Below are 23,244 nucleotides of genomic sequence, written 5' to 3'. Positions count from 1 at the left end.
GATTCTTTTAACAGATAATTCTATTCAATTAGACTGGTGGAAAGTTGTTACATGAGCATGGTTCTTCTCCCCCTTTGTGATCTGAATAATTTATTGTATTTTTTCTTAAATTCTGTTTGGAACAATACAATTCTCCTTTAAGAAAGTGGGTACAATTTCACTTGAAATGTCCATCTGTTGAGTAACACCAAAACTATCCAGTTTGATGATTCAGATGCTAAGGAGAAATGAAAGAGAACAAATTGAAAAGTTCTAAAATAGGGGCATACTGACTTCCTTGAGAATACCAGGCAGCTCCATAATATTTAACCACTGCATGCAGAGATTTGGTTCCTTTTTTTCAGTCAGTGTGACCTTTTCATCCACAGTTTTTTACTGATCTGATTACATGAAGCCTAAACTATCCAATACTTGTGGCCATTCTCAAACTGTTATAATAGCCCCTTCCTGTTTGGTGAATGGAAGAGCACTAGCTTAGATAAATTTCTAAAATAGGTTTCAGTCACACCTTCATTTTCACTGAGGGAAGAGTCATTACAGGAAGAACTGTTTCATCACTTTCCATGTGCTTTTTTCTAACATGGTACCTACTAAGTGTCCAGTATGCTGGTTCTGGTGCTTTATTGAGCATTCCTATACTTTGCTAAAGAAAAACCAGTTCTTATAATTATTAGAAATAGAGAAACAAAATTGGAACATTTCTACAGTTCTTTGCTGTCATGACAGCAGAATTGAAAGGTAAAAGGAAGAAAGAGAGGAGATGATGCCTTTTATACATTCTGGAAGTAAAGCTGAATGTTAAAATAAATTCTTAATTGTGTCCATATGCAAAAATTTAATTTCTGATGCAAGCAGCACAATTTTCCAGGGTTTTTGTGAGATCTGGACATACACAGTATCTTAGATCAGTCATCCAAAAACAACAGGTCTTATTAGCATAATACCCCAGCCCTAAAACAGAAAAGCATTAACAGTGGAAAATGATCTCATCTAGAAAAGAAGCAATGAGTAAGTCCTCAATAAGTTTATTGTTTAAATTTGAGTTTACAAAGGGTCCGTGAACAAAGGTGTTGTCAGGAAAATTATTTCACAAACTTCTTTTTGGACATAAACATCAGAGGTTTATGTCCAAAAAGAAAACAGAGGAGTCCTGTAACTTTATTTCAATAAAGGAGAGATCATGAGGCATTCCCCATGCGGTCTATCAAAATTGATAGGGGATGCAGCCTCCTTTTTAATCCTGATTTCCTGGCCACATTTCACTCTCCTCATTGGCTGAGGCACTTGAGAGGTACAGACTTCCCAAAATGTGTAATACCCCCTTCTAATGTATACCGCCTCGTTTTTCTTTTTCCTCGTGTCTCTGTTCTTTTTCTCTAAATCCAGACATGTAGGACAGTCTCGAGTAAGAGTCTGTGTCAATTAGTGGAATTCCTATGGAATTAATTGTTCCTCCCACTGCTTCTTTCACCTCTCCATATCTGGCCCATAGTTTGTTTGTAGACACCTCATTCTCATTCCTGTCAGTGTAAAGAAAAAAATGGTTCAACACAAGGCCAAGATTCAGGATGAAAATTGACAGAGTCACACCAAAATATCCTTTTCCTTCCACCAAAACAGATTATGAGAATGTTTTCCTGTACCAACTGAAAAGGGTGGGCACTCAGCACATCACAGGATTGCAAGTACAGGTTTTGAAAACTGACAATTTTAGGACCTCACGAGTGAATAAGAGACTGAATTTCACAGCTGAAGCCTTTTACATGAAATAAAATGATGCATTAATCAATTAAACTATCAAAATGAATCCATTAATAATTCATAATGGTTTTGCAAACCTTCCAGGTGTGCAAAGCTCTACAGTCAGCTGGAATGAATGAGAAATAGCACCAGGAGCATAATGTTACCTGTGGCACTGACTCACAATACCCCTGAGGAAGTCATTCTGACCATCTGCATGTAATAATGGTGTCATATAGCTCATTTGGGTGTGAGCAGGCTCATTAGCTAACACTCGATATTGCTGTAAAGTGCAAAATGTTTTGTGAGTGCTTGGTATTGTTATTTAAAAAGAAATAAACAGGAAACGTCAGTCAGGTAATGTCATCACTGAGACATTTGATCTCTCAATGACAGTGGCAGAGACACAGTGACAATAAGTGTCCGAGGCTCGAATAGCAGCATTCTTTATGGTGAGAATGTGTGCAAAACCGGGGCTTTTTCACAGCTCTAACACAACGCAGGACTTTAGCCACTGCATCTCCTCATGGCTCATTCCTCCTTTAGGCACATGAAGCATATCTTATGAAATACTGAGGTCAACGGACAAGGGAGATCCCCATTACGAATGTTTATACGATAAGCAAGCTGATCGCCGATCTCCGGGTTACTTTTCCTCCGAGCCGCATGCTTGTATGAGCTGGAGTCTGAGGGAACACCCCGGCAATCCTCACGGATATTTTTGGCGTGCGGCTCAGCACCACTTCGGCTGCTCTCATTTCGACGCGGCTGCCCCACAGCGCACCCCTGAAGGCGTAAACAGCCACGTTCAGCCCATCATAATTTAACGCCAACTTTCAGCATCCCTCTCTGGGGCTCTGCTGATGGAGCGGCGGATCTAAGTGGAGCCAACTGGGATTCCCCGGGAAGGGGGCGGCGCAGCCAGCAACCTCTGCGGGCAGGGAGGGCCTGTAGCCGCTCCCAGCATCTGCCCCTGCGGCGACCCAGGATCCTCCTTCTCAGGCGCGCTGGAATGCGCTCCTTCAAAGCGCCGCTTCGTGCCGACCCTTCAGGGCATTGGGTGGCAGCCTGAGAGTGGCGCAAAACCAGGAAACTGGCTGCGAGGCGCTGGGAGGGCCTGGAAATGAAAGACGCACTAGGAAAAGCCGTTCTTCGCCCGGAACGAGTATCGCGCCTTGCCATAGGCCCCAAGAAGGAGAGTCAGAGGCCCCAAAAAGCAGAATCACAGTCACCGAAAAAGACTGTCAGCTTGACTTGGCCGCTAGGCGCGGCTGCTCACACTGCACTGAACGCCACTCCCACACAAAGCCCGCCTCGCCTCACAGATATGCAGCTTTCCCACACAGGATGGCGCCGCAATAGCTTCACTCGCTGCTTGGTGCCCAACTCCAGCATGGCGACACGCGCCTCACCAGGTCGCCTTGCCCTTTCTCAAAATGGCAGCTGTAGCCTTCAGCCGGGCGAGGGTGCCCATAAAGGCCGGGAAGCCTGCCCGCCCTCCTTTCCCTTGAGCAGGATGGCGGCGCTGGGCGGTGCCGGGCGCTGCCGCCCCGCCCCGGGGCTGGCGGGCGGCGCGGTCAGGTGCGCGCGTTGCCTGGCAGTGCGGAGGCGCTGCAGGGACGGGGCGGCCGCGGGACGCGGCGGGAGCGGAGCTGGGCCGGGATGAGCTGCGCGGCTCTGCTCTGGGGCACGATCCTGCTTGCCTGCAGCTGCGGCCCGGGGCCCCCCAGGGTCGGTGCCGCTCCGCTCTTGGCGGCCACCTACGTGCTGGACGATGCCAACGGGCTAGGCAGGGAGTTCGACGGGATCGGGGCTGTCAGCGGCGGCGGGGTGAGCGGCTCCGCCGGGGCTGGGGTGCTGGTACCCTCCTCGGCGCGGCAAGGGACACCTGGGCTGGGCATCCCGTCATTGTGGTGGCTTCGGCGGGGCCTGGGCCGGGGGTGTCGCGGAGCGGAGACCTGAGGACTGGCGGGGTGTGGGGACAGCCCCACGACGTGAGCGGGGCTCGGCGAGGGAGGCCTGGAGGCGCTGAGGGGAGCGGTGCGGGCAGTGGTCCCGCTGCGGGGAGAGGGAGCCGGGCTCCGCTTTGCGCCAGCCCTCCGGCCGCCTGCGCCGGGGCTTTTCGGGGTGCCCCGGGCCAGCCGTGTCCTGGGGGCTGGTGGAGGAGAGCTAAGCCAGGGCGGGTTTTTATGTAGAGGGTTAAGACCCTCTACTATTACCTTCTACTATTAAGATAGTCCCTGCGTTTTAAAATGCTGGACGAGCCACAGCCACCCGTCGTCTTTCGTGAGGTCCAGGTAGCAGAGCCGTGAGATTCCCGGAGCTTTTATTCCCTCTTCGACCTGCTGAGATGCTTTCATTGGTCTCCCGCCTGTGTGCCCTGTGAGTTCCCCTTGCTTTGGCATATGGTGAGCCAAAGCAGGGAGAGTTGAGTAGGGCAGGAGGGAAGGGAGCTGCCTTTTGCTTGTCATAAAGCCGTGTGATCTCTTTGTTTCTCTGTTCTTTGGACTCTGTTTTCAGTAAATTCCAGGTAACTGGAGTACCAGGCAGTTGCAACCTGTGAAACCAGAAAGGCACAGCTGGAGGTTTAGAAACAAGTTACTAAGGGCTTAGCTGAGTTCCAGATGCTATAATTATTTTTGTAGGTTTATTAGCTCTGTGAAAGGCATAGAATGAAAAGCTGGGATGTAATTAAATGTTTGAAAGTTGCATTTCACATTTTCACGTTTTCTTTCCATTTTAGGCCACATCTAGACTCCTGGTGAACTACCAAGAACCTTATCGCTCCGAGATTTTAGATTACCTGTTCAAGGTAAAGTTGGTTTCACTGCTACAATAATGTTTCATTTCATGCAGAGTTTCTTACTGTGTAATATGGGAACTTCTGTAGTATATTCTATGCTGCTTGACATTAGACAAAATCACATGTTGTAAAGCTTCGATTTTAGTGCTGATTATTATCAGAACCTTAAATTTTAGGTGGTGTTTTTGTTCAGGAGACTCATTCTTCGTATTGTTGTGCAAATTCCTTTTGTGTTTTCACAATGTGTTCTGAAAATATGTTTTCAAAAATGTGTTTAATTATATATTTGATCATCTGTGTGGGCTAAATCATAACTTTTGACTGTGGCTGAAATGGGGTGTTTAGCTCTTCATAGTGATTGAAGCAAGGGGGTCTTAGAGACAGTTTGGATTTTTTTGGAGTACAGATAGATAAACATAGCAAAAACATGACTGTGCAGACTGCAGGTTTGTAACAGCATTTCTATTCCAAACTAGTCTCAAGTACAACTGCAGTGACTCTAGAAGGTGTAGGAAGTTCATTGGTTTGTAAGCTATGTTAGTTAGCAAGTGTAACCTGCAGAGTTACCCAACTTAATATATTATAAGATTATTGCACTGGACATTAATAGCTTGTTTTGCTTTTGGCACTGTAAATTACTCTTCTGGAAGAGGATGTCATGTCACTTTCAAGTAATGCAATCCAGATGGCTGGAGGGGAATAATTTACCATGCAGTTTAAAGAATTAATTTTCAGGGATAGAGTAAGGTGTAATATGTGCCTGGGGAATCAAAGCTGATGTTTTTTTGCGACTAAAGCTGTGTGTTACTAATATGAATGTTCTGATTAGGCATGTGGTAAAAGTAACTCTAGAGAGGTCATGGTTTTCAAAGAACTTTTGATGTACTCTTTTACCAAAACCTCTTAAACTGTCTTGTTTGGGAGGGGTGTACCTTGCCTCATTCTCCTTGTCTTTTAGTGTCAGTCACCTTTCATGAATAGAAGAACAAATGTGTTAAAAGCTTAAAACAAAAAAATGTCAAAAAGAGAAATGGTAAACTGGAAATAGTTACTTTGCTGTTAAAAGCAAAAAAAAAAAACCAAACAAAAAAAACCCAAACCTAAACTTGTAAGGCAAAAGACATGTAATGTATGCAGTATTTTTTAAAAATCAAATTGCATTCTTATGCCTTAAAAATTTTTTTAGATACCAAAATTATAGTTGGGTCATTCCGTGGAGGAGGCCAGCTTATTAGTGGTTGTTAAAATAATGATTAATTGTAACTTCTGGCTTGAGTAACTCTTAAGCCACTAATGGCTGGAAGAACATATTGGCAGTAGAATCACCTGTATGAGCTTGAATTTTATATTTGGCTCCAGCAGTCAAATGCCAGGGGAGGGGATAGCTGACTAGCCAATTGTTTTCCAGTGTGGTGGGTTTTTTCTTCTCTTGCCTATTTGTCTGTAGTTTCCAGATTATTCCTGACCTGTATGTATGCTCTTTCACATAAGCAGTGTAGCACTTTACAAACAAGAATAAAAAAACTGACTTCAATAATTTGATTTTAAAAGAAAACAAGTTTGACTTCTAATAACATTAAAATACTGCTGTGTTCCTCATATGTTCTATGTTCTGCTTTAGTAGTGCTTTAGTATTTTCTTGAGCACAACCTATTTAAAATCTGCATGGTTGTGGAGAAATGTTGTTAATGGTGCAAAAGTCAATGAAACTGTTTAAAGGTCAGTGTGCTATTTATCCTGGTGGATTTTCTTTTGAAAAGCAGAAATTTATGTTATCTCTCATTACATTTATAGTGGGAGTTTAAAAAAGTAAAAAAATGCATTTTAAGCATGCTCAAAATTTTACACTGACTTATCCAATTCTTCTTGTTAACAGCAGGATTCTGTCTGTTTTCCTGTGTCTTTTTTCCACAGCCAAATTTTGGTGCTTCTTTACATATTCTCAAGGTAGAGATTGGAGGTGATGCACAGTCAACAGGTATGGATTTTGCATGAGCAGCATTTAACTTCTCGTTTCAGTGAAGCTGTAAGTAAGGTGTGCTGCACAGGGAGCTGAGGCATGGCGAAAGCTGAACTGAGTTGCAATAATCCATAATGGCTTGTACAAGAGAGATTTACACCTACATTCTGGAAGCAGTTCTCGCTATCATCTGGTTAATAGGTTGCATTCTAGAGCAAATGAGTTCTGGTTTTTTCCCCTTATTGTATGTTTCTGAGTTGCAGAACATTTCTCCTGCTCAAGTTTTGCAATACCAGATACTTTGTCTTAAAAGCATGAAATACAAAGGCATCTGATCAGAAACAGTTACATTTATTTGATTTAATTAGCTGCAATGTTTCACTAGAATGGCATTGGCTGGCAGTAGGCAGGAATTTTTTTCTTCCTGGGAAGAGTAGCAAATAAAAATGTCTTGATGTAATTTGCCTAGCTTATCTACTACATTTACATACAGGAGGAACTATTAAGTAACTGTTGTGACCAAAAGCTGAGAAGCAGAGACTACAGCGTGTATCCATGTATCTTTTTTTTTTTTTTTTTGGTATTTTTTGGTATTTTTCTTAAAGTAAATCTGGCCACATCAGACACAGTTAGTAAATAGGAAGCATAGAATTTGATTTTGTGGTGTTTTATTTATTTATATATATATATATATATATATATATATATATATATATTTAATATATATGTTTCTGTAAATATACTTGTATGTATATATATTTATATATATACACATTTTTCCCATAATGTCTGTGTTTTGTACTGTTTTTCATTCTTGTGTTTACTTCACAAAAATTAACATGCTAAAAAGTACTATGCTGGTTTTAAGAGCTTGGTAATGAATTGCTGGGTGGGGAGAATGGAATCTTGAGGCATGCACAGACCTTCTCTTCAAACACTCTTACTGCTGACTTAGGAGACTGTCACATGCTTGTGTGATGGTCCAGTTTTGAAAAGAAGAACAATAGGATGCATATATCTCAATGCACTAGACTGCAGCTCTTCTGGCCTGAGAGGTGTGATCAGGAGTTCATTTGAAATGTGATATGAAGCCTAAATTTGGAATCTAATTGTTCTATGGCCCTGACAAACTTACATATAGTCAAGTGTTAGTAAGGAAAAAAAATCAGTCCTATTTTCTGTGATGAAATGTGCTGTTTCAGCAGGCTTAATTTAAAACAAAGTTTCATTAGAAAAGGTCTCTGCCTACGATTTAACATGTTGCATAATTGTTGCAGTCATGTATACAAGTTGTTACTTGACTTTTGTCTGTAATGATTTCCCATGCAACGCTGATTCTTTTGCACCTTTCTAGTTTGTTTACCTTTGCCTGAGGAAATTCAGCGCATTGCATTAAATTCCAAAATTTTTCCTGCTGTCACAGAACACCATGAAAGTTATAAAGTAGATATTTTGCTGTAAAAATAAAAAACGCCACAGCCTCTTTCCTGTAATTGAAAAAATTCATGATAGTTCCTTTCTTTTCTCTCTCTGGACTTGCCTTGTGCAGAAGAAAAAAACTATAACTTTGTTTGTTTTTTGGTTTAGAGATAACTTGCTTGTATAATGATTTTTTTTTCCTCTTAATCTTAATGCTGTAACAATCCTAGTGGTTGTTAGTATCAAGATATGAGACAATAGCTAATATGGATTTAGTGTTATCATAGCTAGGGATAGAAAATGCCTAATAGTTAACCACATCTGATGTTAAAAGCAGGCAATACCCCTTAAAAATTAAAATATTAAAATTATGCTAAGTTAATATGCTAAGAACAAAGGGTAGCAAATCTTGCATTTACCTCCCACTACTCCTTTGGCTTTGAAATACATACTTGTGAACTTGTGAACCATGTTGGAGATACATGCTTGCATACCATGTTAATGAGCAATGCAGCAAACTTTATGATGTGTAACAGCTTATGACACAGAAGATAATTGTGAGCTGCCTGTCTCTTTCCTTCCTAGATGGGACTGAACCCTCCCATATGCACTATGAAAATGATGAGAACTACTTCCGGGGCTATGAATGGTGGCTGATGAAAGAAGCTAAAAAGAGGAACCCCAAAATTAAACTGATTGGTAAATTGCTTTGAGCATTTACTTTTAAACGCCTTTTTATTCCCCTGACTAAATTACCCATCTGACCCTTAGTTAACATTTTAATGGAGAGGTGTTTTGATGTTGCAGTAGACAAAATAGAATCTCTAATATTTGTTAAGCTTTTCTTGATGCTTACCATGTTTTACCTTGTTACAGCAGCACAACATCCTGACAAGAAGCATAAGATAACAAATCTCTCATAATTTGCTTGTATTAAGTAACTAATGCTTTTAGTATATTGCAGCAATGAACATGATTGATTTATCATGAGAGATGAATTTCTGAATAATTGAGTAAAAAAAATCAGGAGGGGTAAAGTTACTGCAAGCATAAATATGTAAATCTTGCACATACTGCATTTCATTAAATGTTCTTATTACAAACCAATCACACACCTCTTCTTCACTGTAGTGATTCTGGTCTTCTGATATGTCCTACATGTGTAGTTGAGTTGTAAGAGGAGTTTCCTCTCTTCCTGTTTTGATTGTGACTTATGTGTGTGTTGTGACAATGCAAATGTGGAACCCTAGGTTGTACCTTTGTATTTTAGAAATACAGATGGATTTCACATGAAACAAAGTAAGAAGTCTGTTGGTTGAAAGGTGTCTTAATTCCCTCACCTTCCAGGCAGCTTTACTATATCCAGCCATGAAGCAAGGCTTGGTGCAGGATTTGCCAGTCAGGTTCTGTTAAGCCTACTATTTATGACTTACTGTAATTATTAATAATATCCCTCTTCCCTCACATCAAGCTCTCAATAAAGGAAGGAGGGCTTACTTTTAAATTAGCTTATGGTATCTTATACAAGTTGGCTGGATGCTTAGCAGCATCTGGTTAGATTAATTTTTCTTATTTATTACAAGATCTAGTGAACAGCTGAGACTTGGAAATGTATTTTCATGATCCTAATCTTCCTCCTTCTGTTATCATTAGATATCGTGTCTTCTTAGGTTCATGGTCAGGAGATAAACAATTTGTCATGTTCTGTATTGGCCCTTTGTCTGTAGCTTTGTAAATTTTTATCCTAAAATCTTTGGATTTTTAAACCAGTTAGAGCTAGTACCATAAAATTGACAAATTATAAATAGTCAGTTGTTCTCTAGTAACGAATGCTTCCTAGCTCATTAAAAAAAGCAACTATTAATTGGTTGATCATAGTTTGTGTTAGACCATACTCTGCAGTTGGAGAAGTTATGTTTCATTGTTTTCACTGGAACCAAGCCAGTTTCAAGTGCATATTTGTTCCTTCATTTCAGGTAGAGCAAATTACAGCTTGCTCTTTAAGCTTATTGAGTAATGTAAACCAACCACTTACCTTATTCATTTGTTTTTCTTCTCTTTCCAGGGTTACCTTGGGCATTTCCAGGATGGATAGGGAGGGGTGAAGATTGGCCCTATGACTATCCAGATGTCACTGCTTACTATATTATTTCTTGGATATTAGGAGCAAAACAGTATCATGATTTGGACATTGATTATATTGGGGTCAGTAAAGCAAAATCTCCTGTGTATTTATATTTTAGCTATCTTCAGTCCTAAAATCATGGTCCTGCCTCTCACTGTTGATGACTGGAGGAGGAGGAGGATGGCAAGAGAAATTTTTTTTCGTAATTGCAGTTTTGGCTTGTACTGTTGCCAGGGGAAAGGCAGTAGTTGTGTTAGATTACAGTTTTCCTGAAATGATGGCTGTTAAAGCAGAAAAAGTATCAAATGGTTCCTGCCTTCCCAGTTCTAAAGCAGTTACCAAATAATTTGAGAGTTCTTTTTCCTTTTCTTCCATGTTCTTCTTGCCTTTCAGTAGAACAAAGAACAAAACCACATAACAAAAAGCATCAGTTAACACAGTTTGAAAGTCAGCTAACATGACTTAGCATAAAGTATGGTTGTTATTTTGCAGAGGACCAGTCCTCTAAAACTTTTTGCATTTTAACTTGAATCATTTATAGTAGTTAAAATGTCATGTTTTACAGTACAACTGCTATGTTGTCTTATAGTGCAATATACGGAAGTAGTGAATGAATGTCTGAGAAAAAATGTCGTAAATTGGAGATGAGAGAGAGAGAAGCAGACAATCTAAAAAAAACTCTTCAAGTTCACTATTTGAGCAAGAAAGTGTGTCTAGGATTCCTGTAAAATCAATCCTATGCTCACTGGACACTACTTTTAGAGTCTTAAATGTTTTGATATGAGAAGTTCAAGTGCAGAAAAGCTGAAAATCACTTCAGCAGTCCAGGACAAGGCTTCTAAAACTGAGTTTCCCATACCTGAGAATTCTGATGTTTCTGCTGCAATGTGGGATGGTATATCTCCTGGGGAATGCATCCCCCTTCATGGTGCTGGCTTATTTCAGTTGGGTCAGTCTTGTCCTGTGGGTAACATAGTGATACTTCAGCAATTCAGTTGTAGGGAGAGGAAGAACAATTGTTGTTACATTTTTCTCTGCCCTGTGTTCTTGGGAGTAGAAAGCAAGTTCTGCATTTCATGTATTAGAGTAATATTGACTTCGGTGTTGTTACTTTGCAGTAATTAGCTTGCTAAATTCTCTCCTTCTAAGAAAAGGTGATTTCTGCTTACCTAGGCAATGTGATGATATTACATATTGTCAAATTTCTTTGTGGGTATAATCTGAAATACAGGGAAACAGTGAGAGGTCTGTGAAGGCTCAGAAACTGTCAAAGCAATTTCAATGCTATTATGGTTGCACATTTTAGTCTTTACCACTCTTTTTGCTATAAGTACATGTTCTGTATCACTATTTGCTTTATGATGAGCCTTGCACTAAGTAATGTTTTGATTGGCTCATTTCTGAAGTTTTGTGTTAGCATTTATAGGAAGATGTAGAAATATCAAAATAAATTGTATTTACTCATAATCTAAACCTTTACTGGTGAATGTGAGTCACAGTGTTCATGTTGCAGTTAGAAAAGAAAGAAAAAAGGTTTCTGCCTATGTGTTTTATAGGCCAGGGGGTTTGGTAGAATGGAAGATCAGTACTCCTGCTTTTGAATTTTGAGGTGTGTTTAGCTTAAACTACCTTTCCCTAAAAGATGGAAAATTTAGAAATTAGCTCCTTTTGCGTCTGTTTACTTAAAATATGCTTATGTGTTTGAGCTTGGATGTAGTCCTGTGTAAATTAGAAAGAACAGTAAACTTCATCGATTTTTGTTCAATATGTTAGTTATTCTGGCTCTCCTATGCCCATGTAGTGCAACAGGGGCCCATTCATTAGGCCACACCTTGAAGCCACAACACGTTTCTCAATGATTCCTAGCAAACTGTAGAGCCATTGGTAATGTAACACTGCTGCCATTGTAGAGCTCAAGCAGCTCTAGCATTCTCGTCAGCGAGAAGGCAATCAGCAGACCTTAGAGAAAGATAAACAAGCACCCACTATGAACTTTCATAGTGAATTTTCCCCAGAAAAGCCGATAACAAAATCAACCAGCACTTCCCTCTAGCACACGGAAACCATGGAGTTGATTAATGGATTCTATAATCTTACATATATATAAATAAAATCTTTTAATTCTCCATTGACGTATCCTGATTTTTCTAAATGGATTTTACTTTCTCTTTATAGATATGGAATGAAAGGGCATTTAGTAGCAAATACATTAAGGTATGTATTCTTTTCTTATTTCTGTGAAGTGCTTGTCGTACCTTACACAAACTATTAGCTTTTCTGAATTTGTGTGGGAAAGTGACCTTAATTCTGAAGCTATATCACTTGCTGAACTCTGTTTCTTGTAGTTGCATGAATGGAAAGATAACATGTTCAGATATCTAGATTGTTTATTTTGTGTGTCTGAAACTGTTACTTTGAACTTCAGGCATGTCAGTGTATGCTAAATGTTAGAACTTCTAAATTTTTATGGAAGCTTCAGTTCATGCTACTATCATACAAACTTAAATCATCTTTATACCAGCTTGGATATAGCTAGAAATCCAAGATCTAGAATTGCTTAAAATTCTGTAGCTAAGTTCTGTGATTACAGTACTCTGAAATATTGCTATTAAATCACAGTAAAGGCTTTGTGTTTCTAACTTTGCAAAATTCAGTACCTTTTGTTCTAAAAAGCTGGAAGAACACAGCATTTCACATAACCAGCCTTAAGATAGCTGTAATATTTCTCACTGCTGAACATGCTCCTGCAGAGCCCCCTGCCCTGCTTTGAAAACTCTCTTCTGTTTGTTACATTGTCTTGTGGTGAAATCTTAAGTACAAGCTTCTGCTTTCTTCCTTTCCTTGTTCTTGCTTAAGGCTAAGACACAATGGCATTACCTCTTCTTAAAAGTAAACAAGACTCAGAGAATCATAGAATGGCTTGAATTGCAAGAGACCTTAAATACCATCCAGTTGCAATCCTCCTGCCATGGTCAGAGACACCTTCCACTAGACCATGTTTCTCGAAACCTCATTCAGCCTAGCCTTGAGCACTTCCAGGAATGGGGCCATCCGTTCCCCCTTGTCCTGTCACTACATGCTTTTGTAAAAAGTCTCTTTCCATATTTTCTTGTGGGCTCTCTCAAGGTACTGGAAGGCAGCAATTAGGTCACCCCAAAACCTTCTCTTCTTCAGGCTGAACAATCTCAAATCTGTGTCATGTCACCTTGAGGCTTTCTTGTCTGCTTGTCTTGGCTTGATAATGTGGCGAGAAAGAATATGGAGAACAAACTATAGAGTCTAGGGGCAACATTCTACTTTATAGCTTTTTGAATACTGTTGAATTGGGACTGAGTATTTGGTTTCTAGAGCTGGATATTTAGTTTAAAATTTGACCATAAAATCACCCAAGTATTTACTGAAAGGTTTTGGCCCTCCTTCCACTGTATGTTAATTGATAAGAGGTTTTTTATTGAACACCTACTTTACCATTCATTCTCTTACAGTGTCACTTGGCACCACTTCTCTCATCAGCACTATAGTTCTGTTTGCAGTCTGCCATTTTGCAAGAGGGCGATATACCAAAATGTACTGCTGCACAACAAACATTTTCTGTAATTCCTGTTAAATACATCACAGATAAGCTCTTAGTTATCTGGCTACATTTTTACTTGTAGATGTTATTTTAGATACTTCATCCTCTAAGGCACTCGATATGTTTCTTAATAAGTAGAAAAAAAAAAAAAAGAAGAAAGAAACGGAGACTCTAATGCTTCTAAATTCTTGTTCAAGAAAACCCTGTTCTTTCAGTTAAAGGAATACTGTGTATGAGGGAGCTGTTCTGCAGATGTGGAGTGTGTTTTGGGTGCATGAAGTTCTGTGCCCTTGGTACTTCTCTTTCAGCATGGAAATTCTGAAATCATTCATTTTGTTCTTCTGAGCTGTCTCTGTGGTTAGGCAATTTTTCTGAGTGTCTAGGTAGCTAGAATGCTTTAAATTGCAAGGACCTTCTAATATTATGAGTTTTTCTTTTGGTGGACTTTGTGTTCCAAAGGTTTCAAACAGCTGAACGGAACTTCATTGCTACTTTTCTTCTTAGTAAGTTTTATGTCCTAATTAGTTTTAGATCTAGGCTTTGATTGTCATCAACACTTAGACTTTTATTTCTGTCCTTACTTGACTACATGAAAAAGAGGAATGCTTCCTATTCTTCTTCACATTGCCAGAGGGCTATTACAAGAAGCAGTTTGAGGGTTCAAGCCTACTGATCTTTGAATCAAGTTGCAAAATCTTTTGTAGGCATGCATGCATGCACACAATGCATCATTCTTTTATATCTAAAATTGAAAAAAACCATTTTAGACTGTGGACTGGGGTTTTTTTCAGATGCAGCTGTATGTGCAAGCTGCTGAAAATATATTTTTAATTATATTTTTTAAAAAATTTCTGGTTTGAGTTTTCAGATAGTACCAGCCCTCTATAAGTGTGGTTCAGTCTTACTATTTAGGCTGAGTATATTTTGTGTGGGTATATTTTACCTAACAATTTCCACAGACAAATGTGAGCTGTGTATCATCTTTAACAGTGAAACCGTGAAGAGAAGCTGGAAAGACAGAATAGGAATTCTTTTCTGGTGGCATGTTTGAATTCCAAGTTGGTTGCCCTCAGTTTTGTTGTAAATATGCAATTCTAGGTTTATTCATTGCTTTCCCTGAAAGTTAGTGAAACATGAGAACCAAGTAGTGGGTAAACTTAAATATTAAACTCTTAAAACAGTAAGGATTTTTTTTTTCATTCAGTAAAATGGGCAGTGAAAAATTGTTTAGGTGCTCTTCACTTGAACAGGACAGTGTTTGGCAGAGATTTCTGTTCTTGTAGAGTGCTGCATGGATAGGTCTTTTCTATTTTAAAACTTCAATCCCTGTTTTTTCAATGCACTTTTTTGGGGATCAGGTTAACTTTTGCTTCTGATCACTTAGGGAGGTATGTCCACTTCCACATTTCAGCCAGCTGTCATTTTTAGATTAGTTTAACATGACTGACTTGGTGATAAATCCATTACTTTTGTGTAATGACTTATGTACGTGCCAGGGAGTCAGTATGTTGAGTGTCCACGTGGAGTATATGTGTGCACTTGTGGTGTGAAAAGTTATCCAAGTGATGAGAAGCCCATTTTTATGTAATGGCCAACTCAATATCAGAGGTAACCCTTCAGTTTTAAAAATACTTACCATTAACTTCATCTTAGTTGCCACCATAGCTCTTGTTTGAGAAGTGAGAACTTTTCTTATCCATCTTGGTCTGTAAATAGAGACTTTCACTGACTCCTTCCAAAGTTCTTGTTTTCAGTCTTAAATTTCATGTTGCCTCATTGATGAAGGCTGTACTTTAAGTGGTGTTATCTGTTACTAAGGTGCTTCGACATTCTTTGGACAGACTGGGTCTATGGAACATTGGCATCATCGCTGCGGATGGAGATTGGAGCATCTCAAATGAGATGATAGTTGATCCCTATCTTAATGATGCTATTGAGGTAGTCGGGTAAGTGTGGGAGAAGGGAGGCCTTTTAAACATTGCTTCCTATCTGTAAGTCTTCCTCTCCATTTTCAAGAGTCATATATTCTTATTTCATACTTCCTAGCTGTTTCCATTATTTCCATCATTGTTTACAGTGGTGATGGATTAGTCTTTCTTGTCTTTCTCTCTTCTTTCGGTTTAGTACATGTGTAAGCTGACCTTATCACTCTTCTATAATTTCTTTCAAGTGTCCATTTAGGAGCTGTGTTTTAGGCTTCTTAGCACTAGCAAATGGCAGGAAACTTCTAACTAATCTGCATGTGCATGTTCCAAGTCAGAAAAACCTTAGGGTTGGATTCTTGGTCTGCAACTGGTTTTCATTTTGGGTGAACTAGAACTTTCAGAGTGGAACTTATCACTCTGGGACTTTCTGTGGCTGCAGCTGAGATTTTTCTGGTCATATACTAGAGCTAGAAGTTTTTGTTTCTTATTAATTTCTGATAACAGATAATATTAGAAATGCACGCACTGACAGTAACATAGAAGTAAAAACAAGCCTCCAAAGTTTGTAAACTAATACAGCCTATCTCAATGTTTTCTGTTGGTGTTTCAGCAAATGTCAAGTCAACTGTTTGCCTTCACTCTTGTTCCATAATACACTTTTTTATTTGCTTCTTGCAATTTACTCTGCTGCTCTTGCTCTTTGTGTAAACTCTGGTTTCTCAAAATTATCCATAGTTTTTACAAAATTAAACGTTCCCAGTGGAAATTACCTGTGCAGATAAATATTGCTCGCTTGTGTTCCATTTGTTAACTTATTTATCTCTGTTGTTAACCTTACTGTGATAAAAGCATTCTTGTGGTCACTCATGTATCATTTATCCACTCATGTATGTAAGGAAGTATGATATGCTCATCATAGTTTAAGTGAGTGCATGGTTCAAGGGTTATAGCAAGTCAGTTAAGTGGGGATTTTATAAATAAACTGCTTTCATATGTGTTGAGTTTGTAAACATCAATCATAATGGTCTAAAATAAACTTAAAAATACTTTCTTAGGTTAGGCAAGACTTTCAGCTCAGCAGATGCATTAGGAAATGTTTTAGTAATGTTTTCCACGACAATACAGCATGCAGAATGAATGCACTGACTGGGTACGGTTGTTGTTTCTTTAAGGGCTTGGCAGAATCAAGGATAGGAGTACTTGTTTTTGTTTGTGCCTTTAGAACAGACATGTTTTAGTTGCTGTTTAAAATGGAAGTTCTTTTTGTCAGAGGTTTTTCTTGAATGTCATACAGATTTTTCCCCAACTTCCCCACCGCCACTGATCACAAAAAATGAAGTCTTAGATTTTCCTATGCAGTGGTTTTGTTATCTGTCAAGAAATTAAGGTTAGTACAAATAAGAACACCATATTTCTCAACCAATGCTGACTCTAAGGTACTTACTACCATAGTGAGTGCTTGCTGACCTAGTGAAAGATAGTATTTAGGTGTTTGTCCTTCAAATGCTCAGGTTCAGAAAGTTCATACACAATCTTGTAGTTTACTTAACAGCACTGTAACATCTAAGTGGCTGATCTGCAAAGAGAGTATCTTGCATGAAATGTGATATGCTTTGTCTTTATCTGTACTTTTATGTCTGTAAGAGGAACAAAATATTTTAAATTTTTCCTTTTATCATGTATTTTGGAATTCAGTATGGTAGAAGAAGGAGGTGTCCTTTGAAGTCACTTTGTGCTTGACAGTCTTGTATGTTTTGTGTAACAGTTGTCCAAGTTGCAAAACCATGAATTGAAGCGTAGTAGTTTATTCAACTAGTGCTGAAGAAGATGCTGCCTTTCCCAAAATAAAGTTTTGAGAATTTGAAAAACTTTTTTTTTATTTTTCCCTTCTCTCTGTTCTTTGCTCTCCTTTTTTTTTTTCCAAGCTGTTGAGGTACACATTGGATAAGCATGGTCTGGAGCAGGTGAGGATCATAGCCAGCGATAATCTGTGGGAGCCCATTTCCTTTGTCATGGTGATTGACTCTGAGCTCCACGAAGTGGTCGATGTGATTGGGTAGGGGGTTCTCTCTGTTCTTCTTTCTTGGTGGTTTGTTTATAGTTTGTCTTCATCTTATTTATAACTGACACAGACAAAACTTTACCTCTCTGTATTCTTACCTGCAAGGAAAGGATTGATACTATAAAACTTTCTTACTAACCTAATCAAATCATACAGCTCTTGTCCCAGTAACAGCCTCAACCTTTAATTGAATCAGGAGTCTTCCCATCATGCTGAAGATTCCTCTTGGGCATTTTGATGGATTGAAGGTTTTTTGGACAACATTGTTTATCCTAAGGGTTTTGATTACTCTTAACTGGTATACAAAAAGTGCTTTAGCTTTATAGCTTAGTACACAGCCTTGTAATTTCCACTGGCTTGCTACTGAAATTTTGTGATCCAGAAATGCATTTGGGCTGTGATTCTTTGAGTTACAGTGGCTTGATTTTTAGTTCCCATTTTGTTTTAATGACAAATTTGTGTTTGGAAAACATGGAACCAGCTGACTTTTTATCCTAGTTCTGTGTTTTGTCATAATAATATTTTTCTAGTGGACTAAGTTTGAGATTGAGTACTGACTTGATGGCTGAATGGAAATGTGTGTACGAAATGTTCATTAACTTTTCTTTTTACAGTAACTCTAAACTTTACTTACTAGGTCCCATGAACTTGCCTGACCCAATCACATGCTTCAAATTTGTCAGTTCCTTGCTTCAATTGGAGTCTTCTCCATTAATCTTTATATATCTCAGCCATAGGAGGTGTAGAAATGAGGGCTTTTTCTGCAAATACATATAGGAAGTCAGTGTCATCTACCCTTGTAATTAACCCCTCCCCCCATTCTGAACATGAAGAGTATCTGGGCAGTTTTTCACAGGTGGAGTCTTGGATCATGTCTGGATGAAGCTCAACACTTTTTACACTGTCTAAGTAAGGTGTATTTGCTTAACTCTATAAGTGTAAGTTTTACATCCCTACTCTGATTCAGTCTTAGCAGGAAAATTAAATATTTCTTGTGTATTTCAGCTTTTATTGGGCAGGGATATTGACACTTAAGAAACACCTGTTCTGGAGTGTAGAAAGACAAATTATTCCTTTTCTGCTTTGTTTTTGCAAGCTATGCACTTTATGCCATTACAAAAACCCTTTGCTCTGTACTAAGGCAATACTTAGATTTCCAAACCAAAGGGGAAATGTACACTAATCTGTACAGCAGAGCAGAATGTAGCTAAAATCCCCACTATCTGTTACATTACCGATAGTGAAGCTGCATATGAAGGACTACAACACTGGGAAGTAGGTCATTGTCCACTAGAGGGAAAATAATGAAAAAAATCCCAACAGTCAGACTAGAAAAACTTGTGTTTTTTGTAGTCCTGCCACAAATGTATCAATTTGTCAAGTTGCAGGCTAATAATAAAGGAAATAGTTTAATTTTAGTGTGTATATTAAGTGTGTTGAATGAATGTGCTAAGTGAGGAAAATTGCAACCCTGTTTTCTCCAAGTGGTTTGAAAGGTTTTATTTCAGTCAGCAAACCTTACATGGTGGGTCAGTGTTGTGACTGAGTATAATCAAAGTCTCCATTGGGAGAGAGGATGTCACCTCATATTAAAGAAGATCTTGAAAAGAAAATTAGCTATCATTATATGTTTCAACTATTATCAGTTTATACCTTGTAACTTCTCTAATCCAACTAGCATGTTTTCTTGAAACCTGAGTTTATTAAAAAAAGATATACAAAATCAGTCAAGTTCATGTTTAGTTCTAAGACATTCATGCAGCTAAATTCTTAGCATAATGCCTAGTGCTGTATCTTACTGTTGGTTTTATGTTATTTATAGTTTTGTTTAAGATAGTATGAGTTAGCATGTATTTTCTCTATTCAGCATGTTATGGTAATGACCATCTTCAAGCTCAATTTCAGGAGAGAGATTTGCTTTAGCAAGCTGTGAAAATTGCATGGCATCTGTAAATCTAAGTTTATCTAAATACTATCACGTAGCAGAAGAAATAATCTACTGATGTAAATACAATAAGCTCTGGAATGTTACAGCTCCCCCTTGATCAATTTTCTTGTATTCCACTTGCAATATTCCAAAGAAATTTTATTTTTCATTTTCAGTTTGAAAGAAGTGAATCATTGCTGCTATATGTACTTCCAAACTTTGATTTTCTCTTTGTATTAAGTGCTCTTTCTTTTCAAAATATTGTGTAGGGCTCACTATCCTGGGACAAAAACAGTGGAAAATGCCATATTAACTGGGAAGAAACTGTGGTCATCAGAAGATTACAGTACTTTCAATAATGATGTTGGTGCTGGCTGCTGGGCTCGGATCCTGAACCAAAACTATGTGAATGGAAACATGACCGCGTAAGTGTTGGGCTCTGTTGCTTGCTTTCACAACCTGGGGTAAGAATTATTTGAAATGCTGTATAACACATCCATCAGCTCTGGTGAGAAAACAGGTAAACTGAAAGTCACCCCAATGTGGTCTGAATTCAAATATTCTAAGATAGGAAGTCTGCTGTTCTGACCTCTTTCTGGAGTAGAAGTCTCACAGGTTTCAGTGTATTCTTATTTCCCAGCACTTGATGGGGTTATGCAGTTTATGCAGTGGGTTTACACAGTTAATTTCAGATGCCTTTGAGAATGATGATAATTATTAAAAAAGAGAATGTTCTTAAGAAGAGCTAACATTGGAGGAAAATAACAATAAAACTAATTGATCATATTTTTCTTAAGGTCTTTATCAGATTGTTTGTCTTCAGTTAAACAGATAATTACAGATGTAATTATCTAGTTTTCCATACAACTTCTTTCTCAGAATCCATTCTTACACATGCATGATAAATTTACTGTTTTCTGCACATTTTCTTTCCAAACTGAAAACTCTAAAAAAAAAATGTTCTCTTTACTGGGAAATTACACAACTCAGTTTTGAAAAAGAATAGAGAATAAAGTTTGATATTTCTGATGCAGCAACTGGTAATCTGAAAGAAAAAGTTCAATTAAAGAAGCTGTAGGGCTCAAGATGTAAGCAAAGTTGTTCAAAGCTTTTAGATGCTTTGTAACTTCATTTTGGAAAAATAAGGAGAAATCTTCTTGTCGCTTCAAATGGAGTGCAGGAAAAATCACTAATACTTGTAAAGGGAAATTTCTTTAGTCACCTGGTTTCTACAAATCTTCTGTCTTCTTTGCAAGCTGAAATTTTCAAACAGGTGAATATTTCCTGCATGAATTCCTGATCATTCTGCTTGCTTCTTAATCCTCATATACTTTAATATCTTAATTTGGCAGCATTTTATTCCCATTGTTTTTCTATTTTTCCAAGCCCTTTCAAATTATATATGCCCATTTCTTTCGCAGCCTAACAGCAAGGCATATGTGTTGTGTTTATACATTATTGTAGAATAGTTCTAAGTCCAGATGTCCAACAGTGAAGTTATCTTGGCTTGTATACTGAAAACAAAATCTTTCAGACGAAAGGCAGCTTATCTTTCTAAGTTTGTTTCCTTTGAAGTTGAGTTTCCTACTTTTCTTTCTAAGTTTGAAATCAACAGAACAAGTTTGATGTGAGCAAGTTGAATTTACAATTCAACAGCTGTTTATTTTATGATCATGTTTTTGTAGACTTCCAGGATCTCTTCTGTATATATGTATAGTGTGATAAGTCTGTGGCAGTGACTTTAGAATGAGGCCTTTGTATGCACCTGTATGCAATAGCAAAGCAGATTGACAGCTTTTGCCTTTTGCTTAATTGCTCTGTTAAGGTGTATTTCCATACTTAAGGCCCAGAGGACTTTAAACTTAACGTCCTTACAAAGAGCTTTCAGTGAAGCCCAAATCAAAGTGTGTGAAGTGATTATCCTCATCAGGATGGAGCAAAACTCCTTGAGGATGGCTGGTTAAAGTTATTTTTTGTTTTTTACTTATAGGTATAAAGGTTTTTTTTGTGGTACTTAATTGCTTCCCTAAAAAACTCCACCCAAAACAACTACCACCGTGCACAGAAATAACCAAGCAATGAGAAAAACCTCAATGAAACAACACTCAGCAAAAAGCTGTAGACTTTGCTAACAATTTTTTTTTCTCTTTAGAACAGGAAAAAACCTCAAACAAATGGATTCTTTGCCCTCAATACATGTTTCTTTTAATGTAAAACTTTTTGTGGTGTTCTAGCCAGAGAATTTACCGCCCGTTTTGGAAGAAGTTCTCAACACTGATTTGCTTTATTTTCCTCTTCTGTGGGTTTTCTTTGTGGGAAAGATATTCCCTCCACCCCCCAAATTGTTTTCATTGTATGCTGGAGAAAAAGGAGGAATGGATTCTTGTACTAAGTTAATCTAATACTATCCATGTGAATGGAGAAAACACCTGTTTTTCTTCCAGAACAATTGCATGGAACCTGGTGGCTAGTTATTATGAGGAGCTGCCCTTTGGTCGTTGTGCATTAATGACAGCGCAGGAGCCGTGGAGTGGCCACTATAAAGTTGAATCTCCTATCTGGATTACAGGTGAAAATCTTGCTGTTATAAGTTGGTGATCTGACACTAAACATCACTGTATTTTCCAAGGCCTTTATTTATTTAGTGGTTTTGTGTGGAATATTTTTTGTACCAAATTGAGGTAGATTTGTGGAAAGTTTTGTGAATTCATTAAGAAAGAAGAAAATAATCTCATTTCAATAGAAAGCAGAAAAATATAATAGTAAGGGAAATATTTATACTTGACCTTTAGCTGTATGAGAAAGTAATAAGCTATGGGCCTTTATAGCTGTTACTATTGAAATATTTTGATTTGAAGTGCCCATAAAGGTTAATGTGTTTTCCTGTTTCCTTTCCCTTTTTTATTTTTAATCTTTGAGTATCAATCAATTCTATTTGGTACTTCTCCATTTACAAAAGTGGAACAAAGAATCTCTGTATTCTTTTCCTGCTTGACATTCCTGGCTTGTGTAAATTAGCATTTCCTTGAGCTTGGGAAAGGGAAGCATGTTCATGTAGTGTCTGTGGACACACGGATTCACTGGCTACTCTGTAGTCCTGTAATATTTTACTGTCTTTGCTGCAGTTCTGTAGAGTAACTGTGCAGTGCCATAAAGGAGGAACAAGACAAATGCTATAATTTTTGTTCTTCTTCTAGTTATCTATATTTGTAAAAGCATTAAAGCAAAACTGGCCACAGTTTCCCATTAATAGAACAGCTGAGCAGTTGTTCCTATGTCCACATTGCTCAGGATTTTCATGATCTGGGTCATAGTCTTCTTTGATAGTTTCTGAAAACCCTACTTATTTAGTTATTCCTCATGAAGTTGCCCATCTGTGCTTTCCCTGCCAATTGTTTGTTAAAAAGAAATGTTTACTTTATTTAAAGAAAAAAACCAGATTTTTTTTCTGTGATGAATATTCAAATTGAATGGACAAGATTACTGTATATCATTTGTGCTTAATGTCTAAATAATTGCTATCATTTTAACTGTTTTGTTTGCCACAGTGTTGATATTTTTAATTTTCCCATAGTATAATTCTTTAATCTTTCCTCTTATGTAGGTAAATTTTGTTTTGGAAGTTCTATTACTTTCTTCCCCAAATAAGGTTTCAGTTTTGTCAGCATGTATGAGAGAGAAATGTAATTAAGCCTACAAATGTTACCAT

At 38.2% G+C, this 23,244-nt stretch overlaps 1 protein-coding gene and 1 long non-coding RNA gene across 3 annotated transcripts in view; one reads left to right on the top strand and one right to left on the bottom strand.

Moving 5' to 3' along the window:
- Positions 1-1,009: 1,009 nt before the first annotated feature.
- On the bottom strand, positions 1,010-3,267 carry LOC132329248 (uncharacterized). Its single transcript, XR_009487001.1, has 2 exons — positions 1,908-3,267; positions 1,010-1,520 (listed from the first exon to the last, which is right to left on the bottom strand). It is a non-coding gene; the product is annotated as an uncharacterized LOC132329248 (long non-coding RNA).
- Positions 3,268-3,334: 67 nt separating this feature from the next.
- The window catches only part of GALC (galactosylceramidase), a 31,388-nt gene continuing 11,478 nt past the window's right edge, over positions 3,335-23,244 (top strand). Inside the window, exons 1-9 of one of the 2 annotated variants that reach the window (XM_059850105.1) lie at positions 3,335-3,570; positions 4,484-4,552; positions 6,458-6,521; positions 8,508-8,621; positions 9,988-10,127; positions 12,223-12,261; positions 17,472-17,602; positions 19,805-19,960; positions 21,980-22,104. In XM_059850105.1, coding sequence (XP_059706088.1) covers positions 3,403-3,570; positions 4,484-4,552; positions 6,458-6,521; positions 8,508-8,621; positions 9,988-10,127; positions 12,223-12,261; positions 17,472-17,602; positions 19,805-19,960; positions 21,980-22,104 — 1,006 coding nt within the window. In that variant the 5' untranslated portion in view covers positions 3,335-3,402. Of the gene's footprint in view, positions 3,571-4,483; positions 4,553-6,457; positions 6,522-8,507; positions 8,622-9,987; positions 10,128-12,222; positions 12,262-15,439; positions 15,568-17,471; positions 17,603-19,804; positions 19,961-21,979; positions 22,105-23,244 lie in introns of both variants that reach the window. The other variant, XM_059850106.1, reaches the window with a different exon arrangement.

The sequence above is a fragment of the Haemorhous mexicanus genome, chromosome 6 (genome assembly GCF_027477595.1).
Source record: "Haemorhous mexicanus isolate bHaeMex1 chromosome 6, bHaeMex1.pri, whole genome shotgun sequence".
Classification (NCBI taxonomy): domain Eukaryota; kingdom Metazoa; phylum Chordata; class Aves; order Passeriformes; family Fringillidae; genus Haemorhous; species Haemorhous mexicanus.
Note: the sequence above shows the minus strand (reverse complement) of the source record. Positions and strands in the feature narration are given on the sequence as shown.